Source organism: Anolis carolinensis, chromosome 1 (genome assembly GCF_035594765.1).
Source record: "Anolis carolinensis isolate JA03-04 chromosome 1, rAnoCar3.1.pri, whole genome shotgun sequence".
NCBI classification, from domain to species: domain Eukaryota; kingdom Metazoa; phylum Chordata; class Lepidosauria; order Squamata; family Dactyloidae; genus Anolis; species Anolis carolinensis.
In genome coordinates this window covers 287,639,317-287,664,680 of record NC_085841.1, presented here as the reverse complement: position 1 = coordinate 287,664,680, position 25,364 = coordinate 287,639,317, and the positions used below count along the sequence as shown (strand labels likewise).

The following is a 25,364-nucleotide window of genomic DNA, read 5'->3' as shown; positions in this document are numbered from 1 at the left end:
GCTAGTTCCCAAAATAAAAGACATTTTAAGTTAGCACAAAATTACTATGTTGAATTCTTGTGTGAGATGAGGATGTACAGCAATTCTTACATCCACAATGGCTGGACTGTATTTTCCACAGGGCTTCAGTTTTACCTTTTACATTGCTTGTAGTATTGGTGGCATTAAATCCATATATCTCTATGCCCTGACAATGAGCATTCCAGTGCTTGAGAAATGGATCCTCTGGATAAATTCATGTGTGTACTTTGATGGAAAGAGTCTAATCAGGGCTTCTGAGGTGTGTGCATTTCAGATTGATTCTGTACATCAGTGGGACATTCTTGGACTAATTTGTATGACTCTTTCTAATATGAATCAGTAGTGGTGTTGTACAATTATCTCTCAGCCTTCTCAGTGCAGTCCAACTTGTTTGTTATGACTCTTCCCTTGTCATCCACTTTTCTGACAATTAGTAAAGGTAAAGGTTTCCCCTGACGTTAAGTCCAGTCATGTCTGACTCTGGGGGTTGGTGCTCATCTCCATCTCTAAACCGAAGAGCCGGCGTTGTCCGTAGACACCTCCAAGGTCATGTGGCCGGCATGACTGCATGGAGCACTGTTACCTTCCCGCCGGAGCGGTACCTATTGATCTCACATTGGCATGTTTTCGAACTGCTAGGTTGGCAGGAGCTGGAGCTAACAGCTGCTGCTCACGCCGCTCCCGGGGCTTGAACCTGGGACCTTTCGGTCTGCAGCTCAGTGCTTTAATGCACTTTTCCACCGGGGCTCCTGACAATTATATCCTTTCTATTTGACTATAGGTAGCATCTAATGGAGATTGCTTGATAAATTACTGCAGTCTGGACATGATGGTGAAAACGTTTGATGTAGGAGTCAAATTCCGCATTCCAATATTTAGGTAGAATGCATATAGTGTTCTTCATGTTGTGTCATGCTGAGTTTCTTGTAATGTCAGGAGCACCTTGAGAAACTGTAAATCGCTTCTGGTGTGAGATAATTGGCCATCTCCAAGGATGTTGCCCAGGGAATGCCCAGATGTTTGATGTTTAACCATTCTGTGGGAGGCTTCTCTCCTATCCCCTCATGGGAAACTGGAGCTGACAGAGAGAGCTCACCCACTCTCCCCAAATTTAAACTGCTGATGTGTCGGTCAGCAGTCCTGCCGGCACAAGGGTTTATTCCACTGTGCCACCAGGGGCTCCATCTATATGAGTTGATACAATGGCATACGGTTGACATATTGTGGAAACAGATATGATGCTTGTGAATTGTTGTTCTGGATAATGACATATTTCTTAACTCATACACCTCAGAATAAAGCCTCCAAATCATACAGAACTGTATATATGGGTTTATAGTGGCTGAAAGTGAAGTCTCATGAAAAGGGACTACTTGGCCTGGCTCAGCATGTGGCTGAGTAAGTTATCTATGCTAAAATAGATTAGTCTTACAGGTACTGCTACAACACATTATCCGCTTTCTGATGTCTACTTTTTAATGCTGTCAAAGACTAACATTGTTATTTGCTAACAGAAATAAATTGGGTCTAAAATAAATGGAGACTTTTGAGAGTTCCCATAAGAATGTTCATGTTGTCTCAGTTTTTATAGTTTTTTTTAAAAAAAGAACTGTTGCTACTGTCATAAGTCTCAGTCCAGCTAAAGGTGCTCCGGGCCAGTCAGAAAGCAGATCAGGGAATAAGGATCCAGTCTGTGCTGGATGGAGTTACACTCCTTCTGAAGACATAATTTGCAGTTTGGGGGCCCTCCTAGATTCAGCATTGGACCTGGAAGCCCAGGTATTGGCAGTGCCCATGAAGGCCTTTGTAAGATTAAAACTTGCATGCCAATTGCACCTATTCCTTAGGAAGCTGGATTTAGCCATGATGGTATATGCCTTAGTTACATCCCATCTGGATTATTTTAGTACACTCTACGTGGGGTTGTCTCTGAAGAGTGCTCAGAAACTTCAACTGGTCCAAACAGCTGCAGCTAGGTTGCTGACTGGGGTAGGCTTTAGGGAGGGGACAACCCGCCTGTTGCAGCAGCTCCACTGGCTGCCAGTTTGTTTCTGCGCACAGTTCAAAGTGCTGGTTATGACCTTTAAAGCCCTAGACAGCTCAGGTCCAGGCTATTTGGCTGACCGTATCTCCTTGTACGAACCTTCCCAGGCCTTGAGATCTTCAGGAGATGCCCTTCTCTCAGTCCCACCTCCATCTCAATCTCGGTTGTTAGGGACGAGAGAGCAGGCCATCTCAGTGGTAGCCCTGCGACATTGGAACTTTTCTGCCCAGGGAAGTCAGAATGGCCCCCTTTCTGCTGTCCTTCTGGCAGCAGGCTAAAACTTTTTTTATTCAGGCAGGCTTTTAAAGAAGAAGGTTTTTAAGATCAAGTGCTGTGATTTTAAACCCTGAATATGAATTTTAACTGAATTTTTTTAATGCTGTTTGTGTTTAATTTTGCTTTAATGTTTGTATCTTTGTAGATTTTGAATTGTATTGAAATGCTTTGTATGGAAAGAAAAAATGGGGTATAAATAAACATAAACATAATAACAATAGTAATAGTATCTTTTAGTGAAACTTATGCAATAGGTTAGTCTTGACTGCCTTAAGTACTGTTTCAAATGAAATGTGCTTCTGTCAAACTTTAGTCGGGTTAGAGCCCTAGAGTTATCTTGTGCTAAGTCTAGGGGTGGGGGGTGGGGGGACAACAGGAACCAGATTGTAAACTGGAATAATGACAATGCATGTTGTATTAGCCAAAAACAAGCACTGTCAGTATTCTAGTTTACAGCCTGGTTCCTATTCTGTCTATCTGTCTGTCCGTCTGTGTGATTTAACTTACACAAAATTTTGGAAGTACTAGGAGTCTAGAATAAATCAAGTAGTATCCAAATGCAGTCATTTAGCCCTAGTTTTAAAATGGTATGAAGTTAATGAAAGAGTACTGCTATTATTCATGTAGTGGCATAAGTGCAGATTAGCTATTAGAGTTTTATAAGAAAAAGGAAAGTTCTTACTTCAAAGATTTGACACTCCAAATTTTTACACCTGAGGAAGCACAATGGAAGTATATGCAGATTACTTAGGTTCTTTCCTCAACAATTCACTATAGTCTTTGCCCTCGTATACAAAAACATATGCTCAATGCTCTGAATTTATCAAAGCCAGCCATTCCATGTGTTAACATCACCTTACCCTTTCCTCATCCTATTCTCTCTCTTTTACATTTTTTCCATCTTAACTACTTCACCTGACTGTATATATGCCTACCCAGTAATGGCACTACTTTTATCTAATGGTGGCACTGGCTGCTTCTGTGAGGCAAGAGGCTTTGTTTATAGTAGGAATGCTGTTGTTAGGATCTCCTGAGTCTGGCAGGCTTTTGCAGAGGAGCCAGACCAAATGTTATAGGACAGTAGGAGTAGAAGTGCATGAGGAATCTCTTAGAGATAATGGCAGTGACTTGGAGGTCCATCATTTATTGGGTTGGCTTAAGTCAGCTTGACAGTAGTTAAAAACAGCATATGCCTAGCAGTTTACCATTCTACTCTTTATATGAAATTAAAGATGGGGGGAGGGGGGAAACACACCTAGTTTCTGATTTTACATTAAGGAGAAGGGTGAAATAAATCATTTCCATAATGGAAAAGGATGAAAGAAAGAAATAACATCCTAAATCATTTTGAAACTGCCTATGATATATACCACATACAGTTTTAAAATGACTTGGAGTGTTATTTTCAAAATGACTTATAGGTAACTAAAATTGGAATACACTGCCATGAAGGCCTTTTGTTTCTCAGTGTTTTGATGTCATCTAAGATTTTGATAATCTATTGCCATTAATATGTTATTTGAGAAAGTTACATGCATCTATCATTATTTCTTTTTAAGCCTCACTTAGAGCCAATGTGAACCAAATATGGGAAGTAAAAATAAGGTTGTTGGAATGTACTTATTATAAGTTCAGTAAAATCAAGCAAATAATGACTTCAGTTGATCATACTGATCACATTTTTTTTTAAAAAAAGGTTGAATAAAAGAATGGAAGCATAGGGTTCCATTTTGGAAGATTAATAGCCTGTACTGTTCAAGAGAATTATACAGAAGAACAAGTAGATGTTGCTTTGCCTTAGAAAGAACAACACATGCCCCTCACTCCTCATTCCATCATCCACATCAAGGTGTATTATATCCAAAGCCAGTAATTTTGATTTTAATGTGTAAAATTCCACAAGCACCTTGGCAATAAAATCACAATAATCACAAAGTAAAGAACAATTTCCTAGCATTTCAATTCATACAAAATTCAGTGTGTGAGGCCTTACTATATATAATAGTAGAATAGATAGTTTTGTCTGCCACAGACAGTGTAGACGCTGAAAGTAGGAGATAGAAATTGAAGACATGTCAGAAGGAAGTATCTAATCTGTGCTTTTCTACTTGGGTTGGGTTCATTCTGGTGAATGGAATACTAAAAATGGAATAAATGACAACTTGATGTAAACATGGCTAAATATTTAAGTTCTGTGTTACATTATGATTGTTTTCTAATAGTAAAGCTGAGAAGATGTATTAGTGGAAGTTGGATAATATGGGACAATAACTAAAAGAGAAGCTACATTATTGTTATGAGATGAATAGTTCTCTCAGGGGAAAATGTCAATGTACAAATATTAGTACTAATTTAGGATTCCTTGGTATGTATATATGTCTTTTGTAAATGGTTTTAAAAAGAGAATCCAGTTTCTTCCTGATTTTATTCAGATGTTGTGTACTTCGCTTTCCAGGTCACAATTTTTGTGCACAAGGGCATGCATGTGGTGAAAATGCAGAATGCAGAAACTGGAATACCCGAGCAACTTGCGAATGCAAAAGCGGTTATGTCTCTGTCCAAGGGGATTCTGCCTATTGTGAAGGTAAATAATGTGTTCCACAAAGTGACTGGATTGTAATCTAGTGAGAAATGTTCTATTAAAGCAAAGGTAGAGTACAGCATTTCATTATGAAGTTCAACCTTCATGTGCAGCACAAATGCTAATATCCTCATTTGATTTTAGTTGTAGAAAGTTCAGGTGACCCAGACAGATGGAAATTTCATTTGGGCAGTTCCCAAGTGGCTGTCTTATTTCTTGGCATGTTAAAATAAACTGTCATCTTCATGGCTATAATTGTGTATGCAATATAGATTTTAGTAATGGTGGTACTTAATCTGACAAACAGCCATGATATGCTGGATTTTAATTATCTATGTGAACAGACACCAAACTGATAATTGTTGACAAGGGTATCATTGATATTTATGACTGCAAAGGGCACTTTGGGAAATGTGAAGGTTTATAAAAGCTGGTGCTTTCCTCATAGCACCTTGGTGAAAAACATGTTTTGGGTTCAAATGCTGATATGGATACTCACTGAAAAAAATAATTGTGTTTATCATCCAAACCCCCAATGGATTTCATATTGATTAATTTGTGATTTCAGCTTATTACACAACTCTTTTTACTTGACTTTCCTTGAAAAGCTGGATAATTTTCATTCAGAAAGTAAATTTTTGTATGAGTCTTTGTGCTGGGCAGCTGTAGGGTTACTATCAATCATATTTTTTCATTGAAGTATAAAGCCTGCTTTTATACTCAATTAAACAATTTAATTTATCTTTGGCTTCACTATAATATTTCTGAGTTCCTTAAATGGCTCTTTAAATTGTGTTGTTGGTAAGAGGATGGAAAGCCCTCACATTCTTCCTGGTGAGGCTTTTATCCTGTAATTGTCCTTTCACATTTACAGAATGTTATCACTTGGGTATGTTCCATTTGTATGTCTTCTACGTTTTTCCAACTGCTTTTTCTCTTTTTTAAATAAGAAAAAATGTGTTGGGGAAAAGATGGAAGTGCTTGTTGATTGTTTATACAAAGAGGTCTCCTGGGTGACAATACATAGTGTTTACAAAAGTTGAGTGCAGTTAATTAGAATGGCTTTATTTCTGTTACTGACTTTCGTTTGGCTGAGGCAAAGCCTTTGAAAGAAAAGTGTTCTCTTCCATAGGGAATCTTTGTTCAACATGTGACTGGTAAAACAACAATTCTGAATCTTTTAGCTTACAACTTAAAAGCAACAGTTGACTTGCCCCTAATGGCTCCCAATGCTTGGGAGCTGTGGCATTCACAGTCTTGCATTAATCTAATGTCTTGCAAATGATGTTTATCTGCCTCTATTTGGGAGGAAAAGAAGGTGAGGTAGAAGCCCAGGAATAAAGAAATCAGAGAACACTAGTTCTTTGTAACATACTATTCTCAGTGCATTATTGAGGTCAATTTTCAATGGTGAATTTAAACTGTGCATTTTATTAGTACAGTGTTGGTGTCATTCTTGATTCTGTATATTTTAATATATGCAGTTTAATAGTATTATATTTTATCTCTGCGTTTTAACCATATTGTAATGTACCTTGAACTGTGAGGAGAGGTGGTAATAAATATAATTATTTATCATCATTATCACATTCTTCCACACTTTTTTGTGCTAAACATTCTCTTTAAGTGCTTGGGAAAGAAATGTGAATGAATGGGATTCTCATGCCTATTAGAAAGTTAAGTTGAAGACACCTGGGTTTGGTTTGTCAGAGGACAACACCATGTGAGCCAGATTCCCTTGGAAGAGCTAGTCCTCTTTATACATTCATAGAATCATAGAGTTGGAAGAGACCTCGTGGACCATCCAGTCCAACCCCCTGCCAAGAAGCAGGAAAATCACATTCAAAGCACCCCAGAAAGATGGCCATCCAGCCTCTCCTTAAAAGCCTCCAAAGAAGGAGCCTCCACCACAGTCCAGGGCAAAGAATTCCGCTGGCAAATAGCTCTTACAGGGATGTGAAATGGGGTAGGTTCCGAGAGAAAGGTTTGGCCTAAAATGGATATAAACCTTTAGCTCAGTATTTCTCAACCTGCGGTTTGGGAACCCCTGGGGGGGTCACATGGGGGGGTCAAAGGGGTTGCCAAAGACCATCAGAAAACACATATTTCTTATAGTTTTAGGTAACCCCTTTGGCAGAGAAGGCTGAATATCATTTTGCCTGTCTTTCTCTTCCCTTTTGGAAATAGACGGCAAATCCTCCCACCAAAAGCCCAATTCTATCGTTGGTGAGGTTCAAGGGGCATTTTGATTGTAGGTGAACTATAAATCCTAGCAACTACAACTCCTAAATGTCAAGGTCTATTTCCCCCAAGCACCACCACAGTGTTCACATTTGGGCATATTGTGTATTTGTGCCAAGTTTGGTACAGATCCATCATTGTTTGAGTCCACAGTGCTCTCTCAATGTAGGTGAACTACAACTCCAAAACTCAGACTCAGTGCCCATCAAACCCTTCTAATATTTTCTGTTGGTCATGGGAGTTCTGTGTGCCAAGTTTGGTTCAATGCCATCGTTGATAGAATACAGAATGCTCTTTGATTGTAGGTTAGCTACAACTCCCAAATGACAAAATCAATCTCCCCAACCCCACCAGTATTCAAATTTGGGTGTATCAGGTATTTGTGCCAAATTTCGTCCAGTGAATGAAAATAAATCTTGCATATCAGATATTTACATTGCAATTCATAACAGTAGCAAAATTACAGTTATGAAGTAGCAACAAAATAATTTTATGGTTGGGGGGTCACCACAACATGAGGAACTGTATTAAGGGGTCGCGGCATGAGGAAGGTTGAGAACCACTGCCTTAGTTGATCTATATGCTTAAGAGAGTTAAGCAGGGAAATATCTAGGATTTGTTAACAGCTGCCTGACCACCTTCCCTCTACAGGATTGTCTTTCTCCACAGAACAGGCCCCATTCTTACTTGCTACTGCTCCACTATATGTCCAGAGGTGGTAGTCTTTTACATCCTCTATGAAGCACAAATAAATACATGGCAGGGAAATATGTGGTCAGCTTTTAATTCTTTTACACCTGATTTTTTTAAACAACCCTAATTGAATAGCTATTAGCTGTTCTTTAGCCCTTTTTTAAGGAGCATGGTGCCTTCTAATGATTTTGCCTTGCACATGCATTAACACGATCTGGCATAAAAAGCATTCATTTTGTGTTGTATAATTTCCTGCCTCTGTTAATGGTAATAATGGGTATTATTAGCTCTTTTCCTTTTAAAAATTGCTCTCTTCAAAGTGAATCCTGAGCTATAACCACTCTAACTGCAGCTGAGATAGAGAATCATAGAATGATAGAGTTGGGCCATCTAGTCCAACTCGCTGCCATGTAGGAAAAACACAAAGTCAGATGGCAACATACTTAGAGAAAAAGCAACATACTTAGTAAACTGTTAAAGTTTACCGCAGGGAGAGAAGACTAGAAAGCATTTAGCAGGGAGGCATTTACATGTATTTGCTCTGCTTGTGTAATCTGAAAATATGGTATGTTGTTTCCTCATATAGAGGTGGTAGTTCTTAACATCCTCTATGAAATACAAACAAGTCCGAGTACAGACCTGTGTATAATTTCCCAACAAATACGTAGTAGGGGGATAGAAACTGGGGATGGATGACAAGTATTGTGCTATGTGTGAAGATCATTTCTCAGATTACAAGACTTCATATGGCCAGAAATCATATGGACTATAGCTTTCATTAACCCTTTTAAAGGGAGTATTAGTATCTCATATGAAAGGAAGCAGAAAGTATATTAAGTAAACTCTTTGTACTGCAGAGATTGTGAGCCTTAAATGATCTGTAGATGTTCCTTACAAATCAATGGAAAAATAAGGCTTTATGTCACCAACAGTTCAGAATATTATCATCTGTACTATGTATTTCTTCCCTCCATCTATGCCCACTTTTTAATTTAAAACATGCATTTCTCCTCAAGCATGCAAAATAATGCTAGAAAAACATTTCTGAAGACCTCTTTCCCAGGATTTTGTTTAATCTGATGGCAATGCGCTTAATGCGTTTTCCTCACAGCAGTATATTGAAGGCTTTGGTTCAAAATCAAATTGGCTAGAAAATATCAACTTAAATGAAAAGAGAGTGTTAGAAACTTAACTGTATAGATTATCTGAAATTGCAACTATATATCAAACAAATGTGTGTGTGTGTGTGTGTGTGTGTGTGTGTTTTCCCCCCCATAAAATGTTTTATTTGCATGTAGGGGGAATGGGAACTCAGAAGATGTGAAAATGATTGCAGAGATGGTTTCAACCATATTGCTTCTAAAATCCCGTGGAAACCAATTTGATTATGATGTTATATACAGTGGATGTAAATTTGGCTTCTGTTTCTCTAGTGAAGATTAATAGTTTTCAATGTATACAGCTGTGGGATTTGAGTAGGTTTCTGAGAGAGTTAAGGGCTACTGCATGCATATTAGATGCCTGCCTTTTCTGATTTATAAAAAGCCAGTTCTGGTCTGGTTGAATCAGTAGAGCTAGTAGTCAATGCCTCACTAAAACAATGCAGTTTCAGCATGCCTAATAGAGTCAATTATAAGGCCATTGGATTGTACCATGTTGGACAGTTATCAGACAGTGTCCATTTTTGGATAATATATTGAATATATGGTAGCCACTCAGATCCAGGATTTTTTAAAATGAGATGAATCCATTTCAGTCTGTTTTCAGACCTGGCTGTGGAACAGATTTGGGGAGCCATAAACCATTATTTCAGAGTTTCTTTCTGTAATGCCTTTATCAAACTTACAGTTTCAAGTAGGTCTGAGGCCATTTTATGTTTTATGGGTCTCCCATCACTTTGTGTAGATTGTCTGAGTTGATCTGCTCTTGCTGAGGTACAGTTGGTTATTTCTTTTTGGTTATTTCCTTTTTCCTTAGCATTTTCCTTTCTCTTTCTGATCATCATTTAGCTGATTATGTCTTAATATCTTTGTTTGATTTAGTTTTCAGTTACTGGACAGGGCGGTAAGTGGGGAGAGACAATTTTGCTGCCATATCTTAGAATGCCCCCCCCCCCAACCCGGATTTGGGGAGCCGTGATCCAAGGAAAACTTCCAGCTCTCTAAGTATTGTGTTGATCTATCTCTATGAGAAAGAGGACTTATATGTTACCTGGAGATGAATAATTGAGTTTCTTTCTGTATTTTAACTGAAATCAACTATTACAATGGGAGAAGACTGTGCTGGAGAATACCCTATTCATTCGAATCTAATGCTCATCTTTTGAGGCTAAATTGCCTCTCCAAAATTAGAGCGCACAGTAGATCTTTGTCATATAGTCATCTTAGTGCTGTACCAAAGCAAAAGGAGAAACTGCTTCAGGAGTTGCATCTGGAGCTCCTATTTGAGGGACTATCTTTACTTTTAATGCCCAGTGCCCAATGCTATGCCATTTTGGGTTTGTAGTTTGGTGAGGCCTCTGCATTCTTTGGCAGAGAAGGCTCATGGCCTTGTAAAAGTACAGCCCCCAGGATTCCATAGCATTGAACCATGGCAGTTAAAGTGGATTCATTTTACAACATTGATGCATCCCAAAGTTTTCCTTTCTTTTGCTGGAAACATTGATCTCCTAACACTTCTGTTTGTAAAGAAGAAATTTTATACAGGCAGCAGCTGTAATGGTCAAATTACAAAGAGTGCACCTTTTGCTGCTGCACTTACATTTGGCAGCAAAAACCTTTTTTGGTTTCAGAGTTTTGAAAATTTAGGTGTGCATTATATTTGATACTGCAGTAGACTCAAATAAATACAGTACTTTGTTATCATATGCTCTGCTTGTATATGCCCTAAAGTTAAGAATATATATTATACTACCCCAGAGAATGTGTGGGCAATAGTGGAGAGGAGATGGAGAACCTCTATCTGGAAGTGTATGAAGAAATGTTGTTTAGGCAGGACAAATAATTTGTGCAAATTACAATTAAGTTTTAAGTCACAAATCACCTGCTTATCATGTAGTTCAATACTACAAGCTTCTGTAACTATACATGCAATAGGAGATGACCAATTATTGCATCCTTTGAACTCAAAGGATGCAAGAATTCACTACGAAAAGCTTTCACTAGCAGCAAGGATTCAAGGCTACAAACTTTGTAGAATATGCAGCTTTTTGTGTAATTGCAACCATTGTTACAACCATCATTGCCATCGTGAAATATACTGCTTTGAAATTGTGTCCATCATTTGGAAGCATCCTGTAGTCTTTGACAATTATATTCAGCATATGGAAAATATTTGCTATAATCTTTCCAGACATTGCTGTTTCTTTGTCATAAACAGTGTGCATCTGTTCATATTGACACAAGTTACTGCTGATGTTGTTTCACAGATCTTTGTACAAATGCTGTGTTGCCTCTGATACACACCCCTTCCTTTAAGGATCAGACAGTTTCAGGCTGCACCACAGGTTCCTTTGAAAGAACTAGCAGCTGGGGTGGGTTTTGTTCTGTCCATTCCCTCTAATTGCATATTCACCTTTTACAGAAGCTGCCTGATGTGGGAGCCATGTCTTTTGCACCATCTGATTTCAAACTACTATTTTGCTGCATATCTAGCTAGTCTTATTTCTGATTTCACTTCCAAGGGACTTATTCCCTATTACTTTTCAGCTGCCTGTTCCATGCACAGTGGAACACCAGCAATATTCAGTCTTGATGATCATAAAAACATGTACACACACATAGCTTTTCTTACCTGAATAATTTTGCAGATTTTTCCCAACAAACGTGGAAAAACAAATTTTAGGAGAGAGAGAGAGAAAGAGGAGAAATTACTCAAAATGCTTCTCTCTCCTGCCTTTACTTACAGATTATTTTGGCTCTTATTTATGATGTAAGTGGGAAATGTGTGTGTATGTGATACCGTATCTGCAAATCTCTATGCATATGGATTAACAAATATGTCATAGGAGTAACACCCTGACTGAGCAGTATGTGAGAATTTCTTTTCCTTTTTTTCAGGGCCACTCACTTATTCATTTGTACAAGTTAAAAAACAAACAAAGTCACAATCTGCAGAAAAATTCCAAACAAAGGTGTGTAAACCATCTGCCTTAAGGCAGTTTAATGGTTAGAGACTTTGAGCTAAAATGAATGGCTCAGTCAAACATTAGTCTTATCTAGAGTGCATCCAATAAAAGCAGTTGGGACAGGCATTTGTGATTAAAAATGCCCCTTCATTTTAGTAGGTTACTCAAAGGAGGATAATATTGTATCTAGTCTTTTGTTACAGTTACTCCCGGGATGTAAGTTCCAAAAGTGAGTGAATCAATTCAGTAGGCTTTCATAGGTTGTATGAAATTATTAGTAGAGTTCTGAAAACCTGGTATTAAATCCATGAATGTTAGTTTTGTAGTAGTCATTTTTCTTTCCCATTTTAGCATTTCTTTGCCTTAATATAGGAGAAAGACAAGAAGTAAATAAAAGTCAGTATCCAATGGAGTTTTTCCATGATTGATCTTTAGCCCTTAATAAGGAGGCTGTACCCTGGTTTGTAACTGAAGAGAGTGCTACATGGGCTGAAATAGCTCTTTGCTTCTCTTATCCACATTTGATAAAGAAGGGACATAGGATTTAAATTAGAGGATTAATTAGAAACCTCTTAGGTGCACTTGGTTTCTGTATAAATGGGTCAGAGTTCTTGTCTTGAAAGGTCAATTTTCCACTATCATTTGCTGCTGCACAAACAGAAAAGCAACATTTATTGCTTACTTCATTTGTTTGTGTTCTTTAAATAAGATACTAAATTATGGCTATAAAAATTGTATGCAACAGCTCATTAGTTAATAAGGAGATCTTAGACAAAAATGTCTAATTGTGATTAAGAAAAATACTTTAGCATCAAGTAATTCAGAATTAATGATGTTCTGTTTTATTCCTAAATAGCAATGTTCTATTCCACTTAGTTGCATATTTAATTGATAATATATCTAATTATGTTCTTGCCTGGGAACTGATTAAAAAATGGCATTAACTGTGATATTGTCACCTTTGAATTAATCTTTTTGATTGAAAAATATTTCCTTCTGGTTGTAAGTCAAAATGAGCATGTTAAAATATTCTTCTACTTTTAGCCAGGTTTACAACTGACAGTTAAATCCTACTTGTTGCTTTCTGTTGGCACTTGGCACTAATTGACAGGTGAACTATCAAAAGACCCCTGAAAGGCTTCTGTGAGACATCACACTCCTTTTCTTGGCAACAAGGCTGTCTAGTCATGCCAGTTTTGAAATGGTCATTGTTATCAAATAACATAATTATTTATTATTTTCTTTATTTTTTATGTCATTCCTAAAATAACAATTACTACTTAAGAGCCACCTTATCCCCTTCTACTCCTCTCTAGTCATGGATGGTTGGATTCTTGGATGCAGAATCTGTGCATACAGGGGGCCTGACTAAACTCATTTGAAGAAGGATATAGATAAGTTACAAGTTTTCTTTTGCATGCTACTAGGCTTGAGCGATCCACGAAAAAATTGATTCTAAACTCGTTTCAAAAGTAGGGGGGGTAGCGTTTCGTTTCTGATGTCATTTCCGAATTTTGCCCTCAAAAAAATTCGAAATTAACGAAAATTCGTTAGTTTCAAAAGTAATTCGTTAATGGCGGACGCGCATGCGCAGTGGCCCAAAAACAGCCCAAGGGGGGGGCTTTTATGGGGCTCTCCTGCACTCATTTTTTCAGCTATACTGAACAAATTTGGTACAGTGGGAGAACACAATCCACCCTGCTTGCTCACCAAATTGCAGAGCGTTTGCCCTTTCCTAAGATTTATTGCGCAATTTCATAGTTTATATTAAAAAACTTTATTTAACAATTGCAAAAATCTGTTCCTGCTTTTGAATTGTTATTTCCTGTTCAATAGGGGTTCCTTCACTGTGAAATACACCCTCCCTTTTCCCCAAACCAAGTTGTATTGCGGAGGATTATGGGACTTGCTACCTTTTGCCAGACTTTGCTAGGGTTGATAGGAGAAAGAGAGTCACTGCTGCCAGCCCTATGAGCAGCTCAGAGAAAGGAAAGAGGGAAAAACAAATACACCCTCCCTTTTCCCCAAACCAAGTTGTATTGCGGAGGATTATGGGACTTGCTACCTTTTGCCAGACTTTGCTAGCGTTGATAGGAGAAAGAGAGTCACTGCTGCCAGCCCTATGAGCAGCTCAGAGAAAGGAAAGAGGGAAAAACAAATACACCCTCCCTTTTGCCCAAACCAAGTGGTATTGCGGAGGATGATGGGACTTGCTACCTTTTGCCAGACTTTGCTAGGGTTGATAGGAGAAAGAGATATGCTGCGAGCCCAAATTGAGCAGCTCAGAGAAAAGAAAGAGGGAAAAAGAAATACACCCTCCCTTTTGCCCAAACCAAGTTGTATTGCGGAGGATGATGGGACTTGCAACCTTTGGCCAGACTTTGCTAGGGTTGATAGGGGAAAGAGATTTTCTGCGAGCCCAAATTGAGCAGCTCAGAGAAAAGAAAGAGGGAAAAAGAAATACACCCTCCCTTTTGCCCAAACCAAGTTGTATTGCGGAGGATGATGGGACTTGCAACCTTTGGCCAGACTTTGCTAGGGTTGATAGGGGAAAGAGATTTTCTGCGAGCCCAAATTGAGCAGCTCAGAGAAAAGAAAGAGGGAAAAAGAAATACACCCTCCCTTTTGCCCAAACCAAGTTGTATTGCGGAGGATGATGGGACTTGCAACCTTTGGCCAGACTTTGCTAGGGTTGATAGGAGAAAGAGATTTGCTGCGAGCCCAAATTGAGCAGCTCAGAGAAAGGAAAGAGGGAAAAACAATACACCCTCCCTTTTCCCCAAGTTGTTTTTCGGTGGATTATGGGGAGCTTTGCCAGACTTTGCAAAATGAAAATTGGTAAATTTGATTTATTCTATTTGCAACTCACTTTAATGCCTATGCAAAGAAAAGTTTCCTAATCAAACACCCAAAAAGCTGCTGAACTCCTCTTTGTCCGAAAGAAAAAAGCCCACCCCGCACCAGGCAATATGGCGCAGCAGAAAAGTTGCAGGGCTGCAGTGCTGGGCAAATGGCAAACGCCAAGCTGGTGGGGAAAAAAGCCCACAGGCCCTTTGGAAAAACACCCTGCACAAACACCCAAGAGTTTCCCACCTCACCCACCCACCCTTTTCTCCCGGTCTTCTAATCTTTAGCTCAGCCAAGGAAGCTGTGACGCAGCAATGCAATCTTGCCTGCCTGCCTGCCTGGAATCTCACTCCCACTCCTCCACTCCAGATTCCCAGTGCAAATGAGCCACAAGGCTCCCTGCTGGCTCTTTTCATTCAGGACGTACAAGCCCCTCCCCTGAGTTAAACGTACTCTCTGATTGGCCACAAGGTGGAAACAACACGCTAGGTTGCCCCAGTGCACTGAAACAAGTTTGGGTGATTAGCAAAAGCTTGTTTTCCTAACAAAAAAAACGACGACATTAGAAAAAGGGCCTATCGCGGTTCGAAACCGCGGGATCCACACGACTGGACAATCTAGGTCGAATATTGCTTCACAAGTTACAAAACTAACGAATTAGTAACGACAAACGGGGAAATCGAATTCTTTGAGCAAGCCTACATGCTACAGTTGAGAAGCCTTAACCACCAAGTTAGCTCTGTTCTCAACCAAACTGTATGTAGCTTTTTCCATGTCCAGCCACTGTTGTACTCAGCTTTAGCTTGGTCAAAAAACACTAGCAATCTAATATCTCTGTTGATCATTTGTTAACTATGACTCAGTATTGTGATGCTCTAGCAAAGAAGGAAAATCTTATTTATTCTTTATAACAGAACCATAGTTTTCAAGCAAGGGAAGTAATAATCTGATTATTTGGTCTTAGTCAGGCTTCATCTGGTGTATTGCATTCAGTTTTTAGTGACTCATTTGAAGAAGGATATAGATAAGTTAGAGTGGGTTCAGGTAAGGGCAAAAAGGAGGACAAGAGGTTTGGTAAACAACACATGAGGAAAAATGGAAGGAGCTTGGCATATATAGATTGATGAAGAGAAGATTTGAGGGGGGACATGATTGCTCTCAAGGACAGTCACAGAGAGGAGGTTGCAGGCTTGTTTTCTACTGACTCTGGGTAGGACCAGGTATAATGACTTGAAGTTACAGGACAGTAAAGTTTGATTGAACTCTAGACAGTATGAGCAATTCAGCAATGGAACCAATTGTCTAGAAAGGTGGTGAAGTCTTCTTCTCTGTATGTCTTCAAAAAGAGACTTAACAGCTGTCCTGCTGGGGTTGCTTCAGTTGGAAACACTGCATTGAGCAGGGCATTTAACCTGATGGCTCATGGGGCCCTTCTAATGATAAGATTTTAAGTCACTGTTGTGTAAACAGAAGGGGTTTTGCAGAACAAACCCTGGACCTTCCACAGATATATAAACCTCCTTTGCTTAGTTTTTCAATATACCTCACAACCTCTCAGGATGCCTGTCACAGATGTGGGCTAAACGTCAGGAGAGAATGCTTCAGGACCATGACCAAACAGCCTGGAAAATGCACAACAACCCAACCTTTATCTTCCCTGCATTCCCCTTGAGCACATTATTAGGTATATCTTACGCATTTCCAGCAGGAAATAAATAAGAGGAATAAGGCAGAGTAAGTTTTATAGTTTGTATGGGGATACCAAGTCAACTTGTCTGTCTCCTGAGAAATCTGTATAAAGACCAAGTAGCCACAGTAAGAACAGATCACGGAACAACAAACTGGTTCGGAAAGGAGTACGGCAGGGCTGCATACTTTCACCCTCCGTATTCAACCTGTACGCAGAACACATCATGCGACATGTGAGGCTTGAGGAATCCAAGGCTGGAGTTAAAATTGCTGGAAGACACATTAACAACCTTAGGTATGCAGATGATACCACTCTGAATGCCGAATGTGAGGAAGAGCTGAGGAGCCTTATCACCAAGGTGAAAGAAGAAAGTGCAAAAGCTGGGTTGCAGTTAAACGTCAAGAAAACCAAGAAAACCAGCTACACCTATTGATAACTGGCAAATAGAGGGACAAAACGTGGAGGCAGTGACAGACTTTATATTTCTAGGCACGAAGATCACTGCAGATGCAGACTGTAGCCAGGAAGTCAGAAGACGTTTACTTCTTGGGAGGAGAGCAATGGCCAACTTTGACAAAATAGTGAAGAGCAGAGACATCACACTGGCAACGAAGATCCACATAGTGAAAGCAATGGTATTCCCCATAGTAACCTATGGATGCGAGAGCTGGACCATAAGGAAGGCTGAGCGAAGGAAGATAGATGCTTTTGAACTCTGGTGCTGGAGGAAAATCCTGAGAATGCCTTGGACCGCAAGAAGATCCAACCAGTCCATCATCCAGGAAATAATGCCCGGCTACTCACTGGAGGGAAGGATATTGGAGGCAAAGCTGAAGTATTTTGGCCACATCATGAGGAGACAGGAAAGCTTGGAGAAGAGAATGATGCTGGGGAAAATGGAAGGAAAAAGGAAGAGAGGCCGACCAAGGGCAAGATGGATGGATGGTATCCTTGAAGTGACTGGGTTGACCTTGAAGGAACTGGGGGCGGTGACGGCCGACAGGGAGCTTTGGCGTGGACTGGTCCATAAGGTCACGAAGAGTCGGAGACGACTAAACGACTGAGCAGCAAGTTTTATAGTTCCTATAAGTCTCTTGACTTTGGTAATTTCTCCTCTCTTATGACACAATTCCATGATATATTATTCTGTAGTTTCCCCAGTCCTTTGGAAAGACTTTAGTACAGCAGGATGGATCAGTAAGGGGAAATCAATTCCATAGGCTTGTCTTCTATTTCTAAAACATTAGGCTTCGAATGGTTAAACGGAATAGTCACAAGTATAGAATTTGTGGGGTGTTGTGTGGTTTCTGCTAGAACATGGCCACACAGCCCTGAAATCACACAACACCTCAATAATTCCGGCTTTGAAAGCTTTTGACAATACTTAGAATAATTTGCTTTAGGAACAACCACAAGATCAGTATTGACTGCGGCTACTTATTATGCTTTCTGCACTGTCAGTTAGTATGAAGCTGTTAATTCTATATTTCACATTATTTAGAGCCCTTAAGTTCAAATCTTAATAGATGCTTCTCTTACAACAACAATCTAACAATAGTCAAAACATTTGGGAGATGAATCAGAAAATTGGAAATACTATTTTTTATTTGTTGCATTTCTGTATCTTTCTTTATTTCCGTTCCCTATATTTTATTATATAGCAAAAAAAAAAAAAATCGCCGAAGTTAGGAATGTGGATATAATATACATCTAATAAATTGAAAGATATGAAATTTTAATATGTCAACTACTGTTATTTAGATATACATGAACATACCAAAGAAAAAGGAGCCAAATGCAAAAAGTAAGTGCATGCCTTAATAAAACAAACATGAATTATAATGTTTGTTAGGAAATTTGACAGTATGATTATAGCAAAATTATGAACCACTTTGGAATAGTTACATAATGTGTTGCAAATACTACCCTATAAAATACACAAAATACCAAGTATCCTTATTGGGAAAAAAAGATAAAAACAAACTTAAAAGTAAACAAGTGACAAGTACAATAATATTGAATAGGAACAATTAACACTGTAACAAAATTTGAGAAACAACCTGTTCCTGATTTGAAAGTGTTATTTCCTGTTTAATTGTGCAGTACTTACTTGGAAAGTGGTTGTTGTACTCCAGAAACTTCGTTTTTGTGGCTGCCACAAACTATGTTGAATTTGTTGAGACTCTATTACCTATTCATTGAAAAAATATAGCTCCATGTGCTGCAGAATGTTTAGCAAAAACAATTTTTTGACATCTAGTAAACTTTTTCCATGGTTTTATGATAGAATCAATTAGGAAATGACATTTATAACAAAGGGACAAATACTGTGTTACATAGTATAATACGAGGACTGCAAAGAAGCTCTAGAGGTCTGTAAGCTTGAAAAGGTTTTCTTTTGTACACAGGGATAGCAGAAATTTAAATTTGCTGGTTAGACAGCAAAGAGTTTTGTCAACGCTATTAAAGATGGGAAGAGGATATGGTACTTTTTTCCAAGGGAAATGTATTCAAAGCATGTTATAATCAGCTTTACACAGATGAGCTCTGAATTTGAATGCTTTATCAAATTTTATGGATACTCTCCCAATTAAAAAGTTGTGTGACAATCAAAGTTTTTTAAAGTTTATCAGTAACTGACCAAGATATAATTGCAGTCATCCAGAACTTAAAACATGATACAATATTAAAGCATGGTGACTTTACTGCCAACTGACAAAATGAATTCAGTTTGGAGCTGCTTCCACATGTAAATGAGTTATGGTATATAATGTGATACTTAAGGGAGATGCAATTCCAGAAGCTTTACCCTAAGTCTACAGATGTTAAGTTAACAATGGCCCATAAACCAATTACAGTTTAAACTAAGACTGTAAGTTTTTCCAGCTATGATTTCTAATAGATACACATAACCTCATCCATTTGGTTTTATCTGTAGAAGAAACTTGGTTTATGTCATCAAACTAAAATAAACATAATATATTTTGCAAAACAAAAAAAAGAATACCACTTCAATTGCATTGGTTGCCCACATTATCTGCTTTGAACTGGAATATATGGCAGTGTGAACTCAGATAATCCAGTTCAAAGCAGATATTGTAGAATTTTCTGCCCTGATATTCTGAGTTATATGGCTGTGTGGAGGGCCCTTTGATTCACTTAAAGCTTTTGATTGATAATCTGGACTATATATACATTTATATTGGACTTACATGTTTGATCATGGAGCAAGAGTTTGTGGATATGCTCCACAAACTCTACAGAAATTCACTAGCAGTTGTGAACATCAGTGATATTGACTTTTTTCATGGAATGAGATGAGGAAAGCATATTTCACCTCTGATATTTGTTCTAGCATTGGAATCTTTATCCAAACTAATTCTCATATATACATACTGTAAGGGCGTGGTTGCAAAAATAAGGAACACAACTCATTTTTTGCTGAAGGATTAAATTTTAGGTACAGCTAATGACTTAATTTTTTTCCAGATTTTAGGAAAAATAGAAGCAGATTGTGAATCCTTTTCTGTTTGATATGTCTAGGGATATGGTTTACTTATAATATTTCCTCCATCTCAGTTTCCTCTATGTTCCTTTTTAATACACAATACTTTTCAGGAAGATGATGAATTTAACTATAATAGTTTGCCATTTGGAAAGAAAGGAGGATATATTGGCTTAGGGGTGTGTTGCACTCAGGGCCACAGCCAGAAAAAAATGCAGGTTGAAACTTTTTTTTAGCGAATCATGAAGAGTAGTTACATAACGCAAAATAATTTAGAAATCAGGCTCCATCGATAAACTTTAGTGGACACTCAAGACAGATCAACTTCAGTGGACACTCATGGGGATTTGGTTAATCAGTTAAAATTCATGAGTAAACCAATAAAAAAAACTAAAAAAAATGGGGGGGGGGTGAACCCCTAAATCCCCTCCCTTAGCTACAGCTACGTTGCCCACATTCATCTTGTAGTTGACTTGCCATTGGTTTGTTGAACCTTTTACTGATGGAGCTACATAAAAATGGGTTTTGAAAATATTATATTTATTATGTTGTAACAAGGTAATTATGTTGTGTTATATTGTTGAATGTGTCTATTTCATTTATTGTCTGTATGGTTTCTTTCTAGTAATTGAATGTTTGCCTTACATGTTGGAAACTGCCCTGAGTTCCTTCGGGGAGATAGAGCAGTATACAAATAAAGTTATTTATTTATTTATTTATTTATTTATTATCATCATCTATAAATGGTAAATCAATATGAAAATAAGAACTAAGCAGAAATTAAAATATGCCCCTAGTTGGCTAAACAAATTGCTAGTCCTCACATTTGCCTTTGGAATATATAGTGATAAAGGTCCACTCTATGCTCTTAAGACCTTTGGGACATATTAAATGGCCTTGACAATTCTAATAAAACTCGGGGCTCATCTTTGCTGTATGCAGCGAAGATGGAGATAGCAAGGTCATGGAAGAATTTATAAGGGTTGTCCAGTCATTAATCATTGGTTAGACAGTTTGGACTCTTGTATTATTAGAAAAAAAATGCTACACAAATCCCACTTTGCTAGAGGTGAAATAGCTGAGGATACTTTCAAGACTACATGGCACTCATTTATAACATATAGAGGTCATCTATCTAAATTCTAGACCTAGCCCATTGTTGAACCACGTGCTCTGGAATCTATCACGATGACCACTTTAAGGGCATTACTTTTTATAATGTTGTCTGATTGTGTTTGCATCATGGGATACTGTCTGCTGTGGGAGAGAACAGGTAAGAGATAATTTACTATTACAACAGCAGCCTCTCAATAGTTGAAAAAAATACATCTTTTCCACAGACAATAAAGTATGAGTTTATAGTGGGGGTGGGCAAACTGAACCCCATGGATTGGATGTGGCCTTTGGGGGCTTTGTTGCATGTCATCAGTCAGTGAAGAGCAGCCTAATAACCATTCCTATGAATAACTTCAGTTGCTAAAGTTTGATTCTGGTTGGATAAATGTATAGTTCTTAGCTTTTAGAACTAGCCATTAAAGCTGGTACTTTCATTGACACAAAAAAATGAGATTTTTCCCAGTGACCTTACCCATTTCTCTCCTTCTAGGAATGTTCAGGCTCGCAAAAATGTTAATTCAATAGCATATTTGCACAGACAAAAAGATACTCTCTACAGATAGTTAAGTGCTTCTTGGCAGGAGGTTGGACTGGATGGCCCATGAGGTCTCTTCCAACTCTATTATTCTATGATTTTATGAAAGGCACGGTTTGCTGACTATAATGTGATAATGGCTGCTTATTCCGACTAGTTTAGACCCAAGGAATCAATGAGATTTACGTAAATAATTGATTAACCATTCAACAATTGATTCTCAATGTGTTTAGTTGTGACCCAGACATAAAATAATCTCATTGTTTTCATTCTTGTTTGTCAAGCTCTTATTTTATCAACTGGCTTCCCATTTTTCATTATCGGATTGCACAGTCTTTTCAGGTGATCCAAATGTTTGCAGATGTAATTTGTAGCATCGATTTGTGAATGGGGCAAACAAGTACATGCAAAATACCACCTTTGGAGTATACTACCAAAGCATGCTATATTTAATACAATAAGCAGGGAAATACGACCTACTTTTCTAATAAATGTCAACTAATATACTGTCTACTGAAAGAAGGATGTAAGTGAGTGTAACACAATCACAGCATAGTGTGTATTGAGGAATTAGAAGAAATGAAAAATATTTCATTTGTTTAATGTAAAAAAAATCAAAATACAGTTTATATATTTATGTATATGTCTAGACATTTTAATAAAAATTATCAAAAAAATCTTGGTCTGCTTATCCATAGGTCAATGTAATTATTTTTATTTATTTATTTATTATTTAAACTTATATGCCGCCACTCCCCTAGGGCTCAGGGCGGCTTACAAGAAAGGCTAAAATCTAACAATTTAAAAACATCTTTAAAATATCTTTTTTTTAAAAAAAACAACTTAAAAACACCCCCCCCCCCCAAGGCTCGGAGTGGCTTACAAAAACAAGCTAAAATCTAAGCAATTTAAAAACAGCAATAACGGAGATCAATTATAGTACTATAACTCTTACCAAAAAGAAACCACCTTTCTCTGAGTCGAGTGGCGAATGGCAAAAGTTTAGTCCATCCTAGAAAAACCTAAAGAAGCCCTTCATTGCAACAACGCTTCTGTTCTTTTTGAATGACTGGGCAGAAATATAGCAGCAGTGTCTCAAGGGCATCTGGCTTCCCAGTATTGGCATTTTCTCCTCTCTACAGCATGGCCCTCGACTTAGCCACAGATAGTATCAAAATCCATAATCTCCAAAACTGTACAGTATGTGGGGTAAATTAATAGTAACAGTATTCATTTAATAACGAATCAGCTGCAGAAACTATTTTTTATTATCATAATAGAAAAATAATTCACACTATAGCCAACTCTAAATTTAGAATCAGGGAGATCTTCATGATAGTAAGAATGTACAGATTTGAGTTTAATCCTCTGCATTATCAGTTACAGGTTTTTTTCTGAGATGCAATTGTGACGAGATATTCATTTGGCACATGATCTTTTTTCTTTCAAAATGCACAGCTAATATAGCAGTCAGTGACAAGTAGGAAGGATGAAAATCAGTACAGGAAAAATACTGTATTTTCTATTTAAGACAATAATGCAATCAATGAGGAGCTAAATCAAATACAGCTTAGAAAACTATTAAAATGTCTACTTACATTTCTGTTTAAAAAGTGGTTCAGTAATTATGTATCAGTTGGGAATGCTTTAATTGACGCCAATGCATAAAAATTGTTATTGCTACAAATCCATTCAAAAGTAAGAGGAAATGTCAGCCTTTAAAACTGAATTGATGACTTGTGTGAGCTGCTGCATTTCTGGAGAGTTTTTTTTATAAAGAGTGTAAAACCATAGACACTGAGGCAGAAGCTCAGGAATCCATGGTCTAACCTTAGAGACAACAGGCCTGTAAAAAAAAATTACTCTTCTGCTGTCTAGTTGTCTTTCTCTTACCCTTATTGATACATTGTTTTCATTGTTACCCGGACAGTATTATAGTATTTCAGCCTTAAAATTGAAAGTTGTGTGACATCACTTAAAGCTCCCTTTGCAGCAGTGATGTATGACTAGACTCTTGGATGCTCTCCCTTGTTGTGTCTTTTCAATCAATTTTAATGATCCTCCTTCTCTTTGTCTGCCTTGCCTTTTTTTAAAGAAAGTCTCTTAACAGCAGACATTTTTGGAAGCTAATTTGCAATTTATTACATAGTAAAACAGCCGCAAGAGTTGTCCCTTCAACAAAATGTGTTTTATGCAGGTACATGTGAAATCTATCCATTAGTTCACTCTGCTTTTTTTAGAGTGCAGTATTAATCATAATTGAATCCCCATTTGGCTATAGAAACCAACTAGATGATTTGGAGAAGTCATTCTCTCAGCCTCAGAGGAAGGCAATGGTGGTAAGCCCTCACCAAAAAATATTCTTGCCAAGAAAACCCAATATTTGGGCTGACATTTGGAGAGATGGATCCAGGAGTACTCCCAAGCTGTACCACAGAAGCTAGAATAGCAACTCATCATGTTGTGGTCCAAAGGCCATACAAAATAACAGTAATATAAACATTGTATTGATTGTTGTTGTGGAAAATTGTCTGGCCCTCCTTACATTTTGCTAGACTGCAACTCCCAGATGCCCTAGACACAATATAAATAGGGATAAGGAATGCTGGAGGGGCACACTGTAGTTAAAGATGGCCACACTTTGCTTGTCCCTGAAATAAAGTCCTTCAAATTTGGGTAATATATTGGCACCAAATACACTGATTGATCTCACATTAACAGTATAGATAAATAAATAGACTACTTGTTCATGTGTGCTGAGATCTACATACAGCCTATTTTCATAGTACATTTTAAAATAGCTTTCTTAAAAAACTAATAAACCAAAACAACCTTTTTAGCCAGTGATAATTTAGACATGGACAACTCATGGACAACTCCTACATACCTGCCTCTAAGAGAAGTTGTTTCTAAACTGAAAAAAGAACTCTTTTGGCCATATACCTCAAACCACTTGCTAGCTAACCTAGATATAAAACGTATCCTCAAATGATGTTTGAAGAGAAGGGGAATGTGTATTGCAAAGAGATGTAGGAAAGTGTCTCATGAGATGCTGGAACATGCAAAGGGGCCTCAGCTGAAGATCTGAAATATTGGGTTTTTTTATTTTCCCTGCATCCATCTCTGAAAGGAATACTATATTGGACTGATAGTGTTAGGGACTCTAACATTCACTCAAACATTTTATAATATTGATCAGAACCATTTTCTCCCAAATCTATGTCTGTGTGGGGTTAAGGGAAAATCACACTAAGTAAGGACCCTTCCTCATCTGATAAATAAATTTAAATATTATTTAAATAGGATCCAGACATGGCCATTGTGTGTATCTCAAGACACACACACACACACATCACCAATAAAATTTTAATAAAAAACCCCTTCATCATAAAATTAGTTTTGTTAGATTTTTATATCTGAATATAGATAGATGATAGATATTTATGTACATCCTTAACTGTGATCAACCGAATTATTGCAGCATTTCAAACCCTGAAATATTATATTTTTATTATTCATGCCACTTCTAAAATACAGTAGAATCTCACCCAACATAATGGGCCGGCAGAACGTTGGATAAGCGAATATGTTGGATAATAAGGAGAGATTAAATAGAAGCCTATTAGACATCAAATTAGGTTATGATTTTACAAATTAAGCACCAAAACATAATGTTATATAACAAATTT

The 25,364-nt window shown here is 37.8% G+C and overlaps 1 protein-coding gene across 8 annotated transcripts in view; it reads left to right on the top strand.

The window, feature by feature from the left end:
• The window catches only part of nell1 (neural EGFL like 1), a 697,019-nt gene that overhangs the window by 245,790 nt on the left and 425,865 nt on the right, over window positions 1-25,364 (top strand). For all 8 annotated transcript variants that reach the window (XM_062967797.1, XM_062967796.1, XM_062967794.1 and 5 more), the window contains exon 12: window positions 4,797-4,925. In XM_062967797.1, coding sequence (XP_062823867.1) covers window positions 4,797-4,925 — 129 coding nt within the window. The remainder of the gene's footprint in view (window positions 1-4,796; window positions 4,926-25,364) is intronic.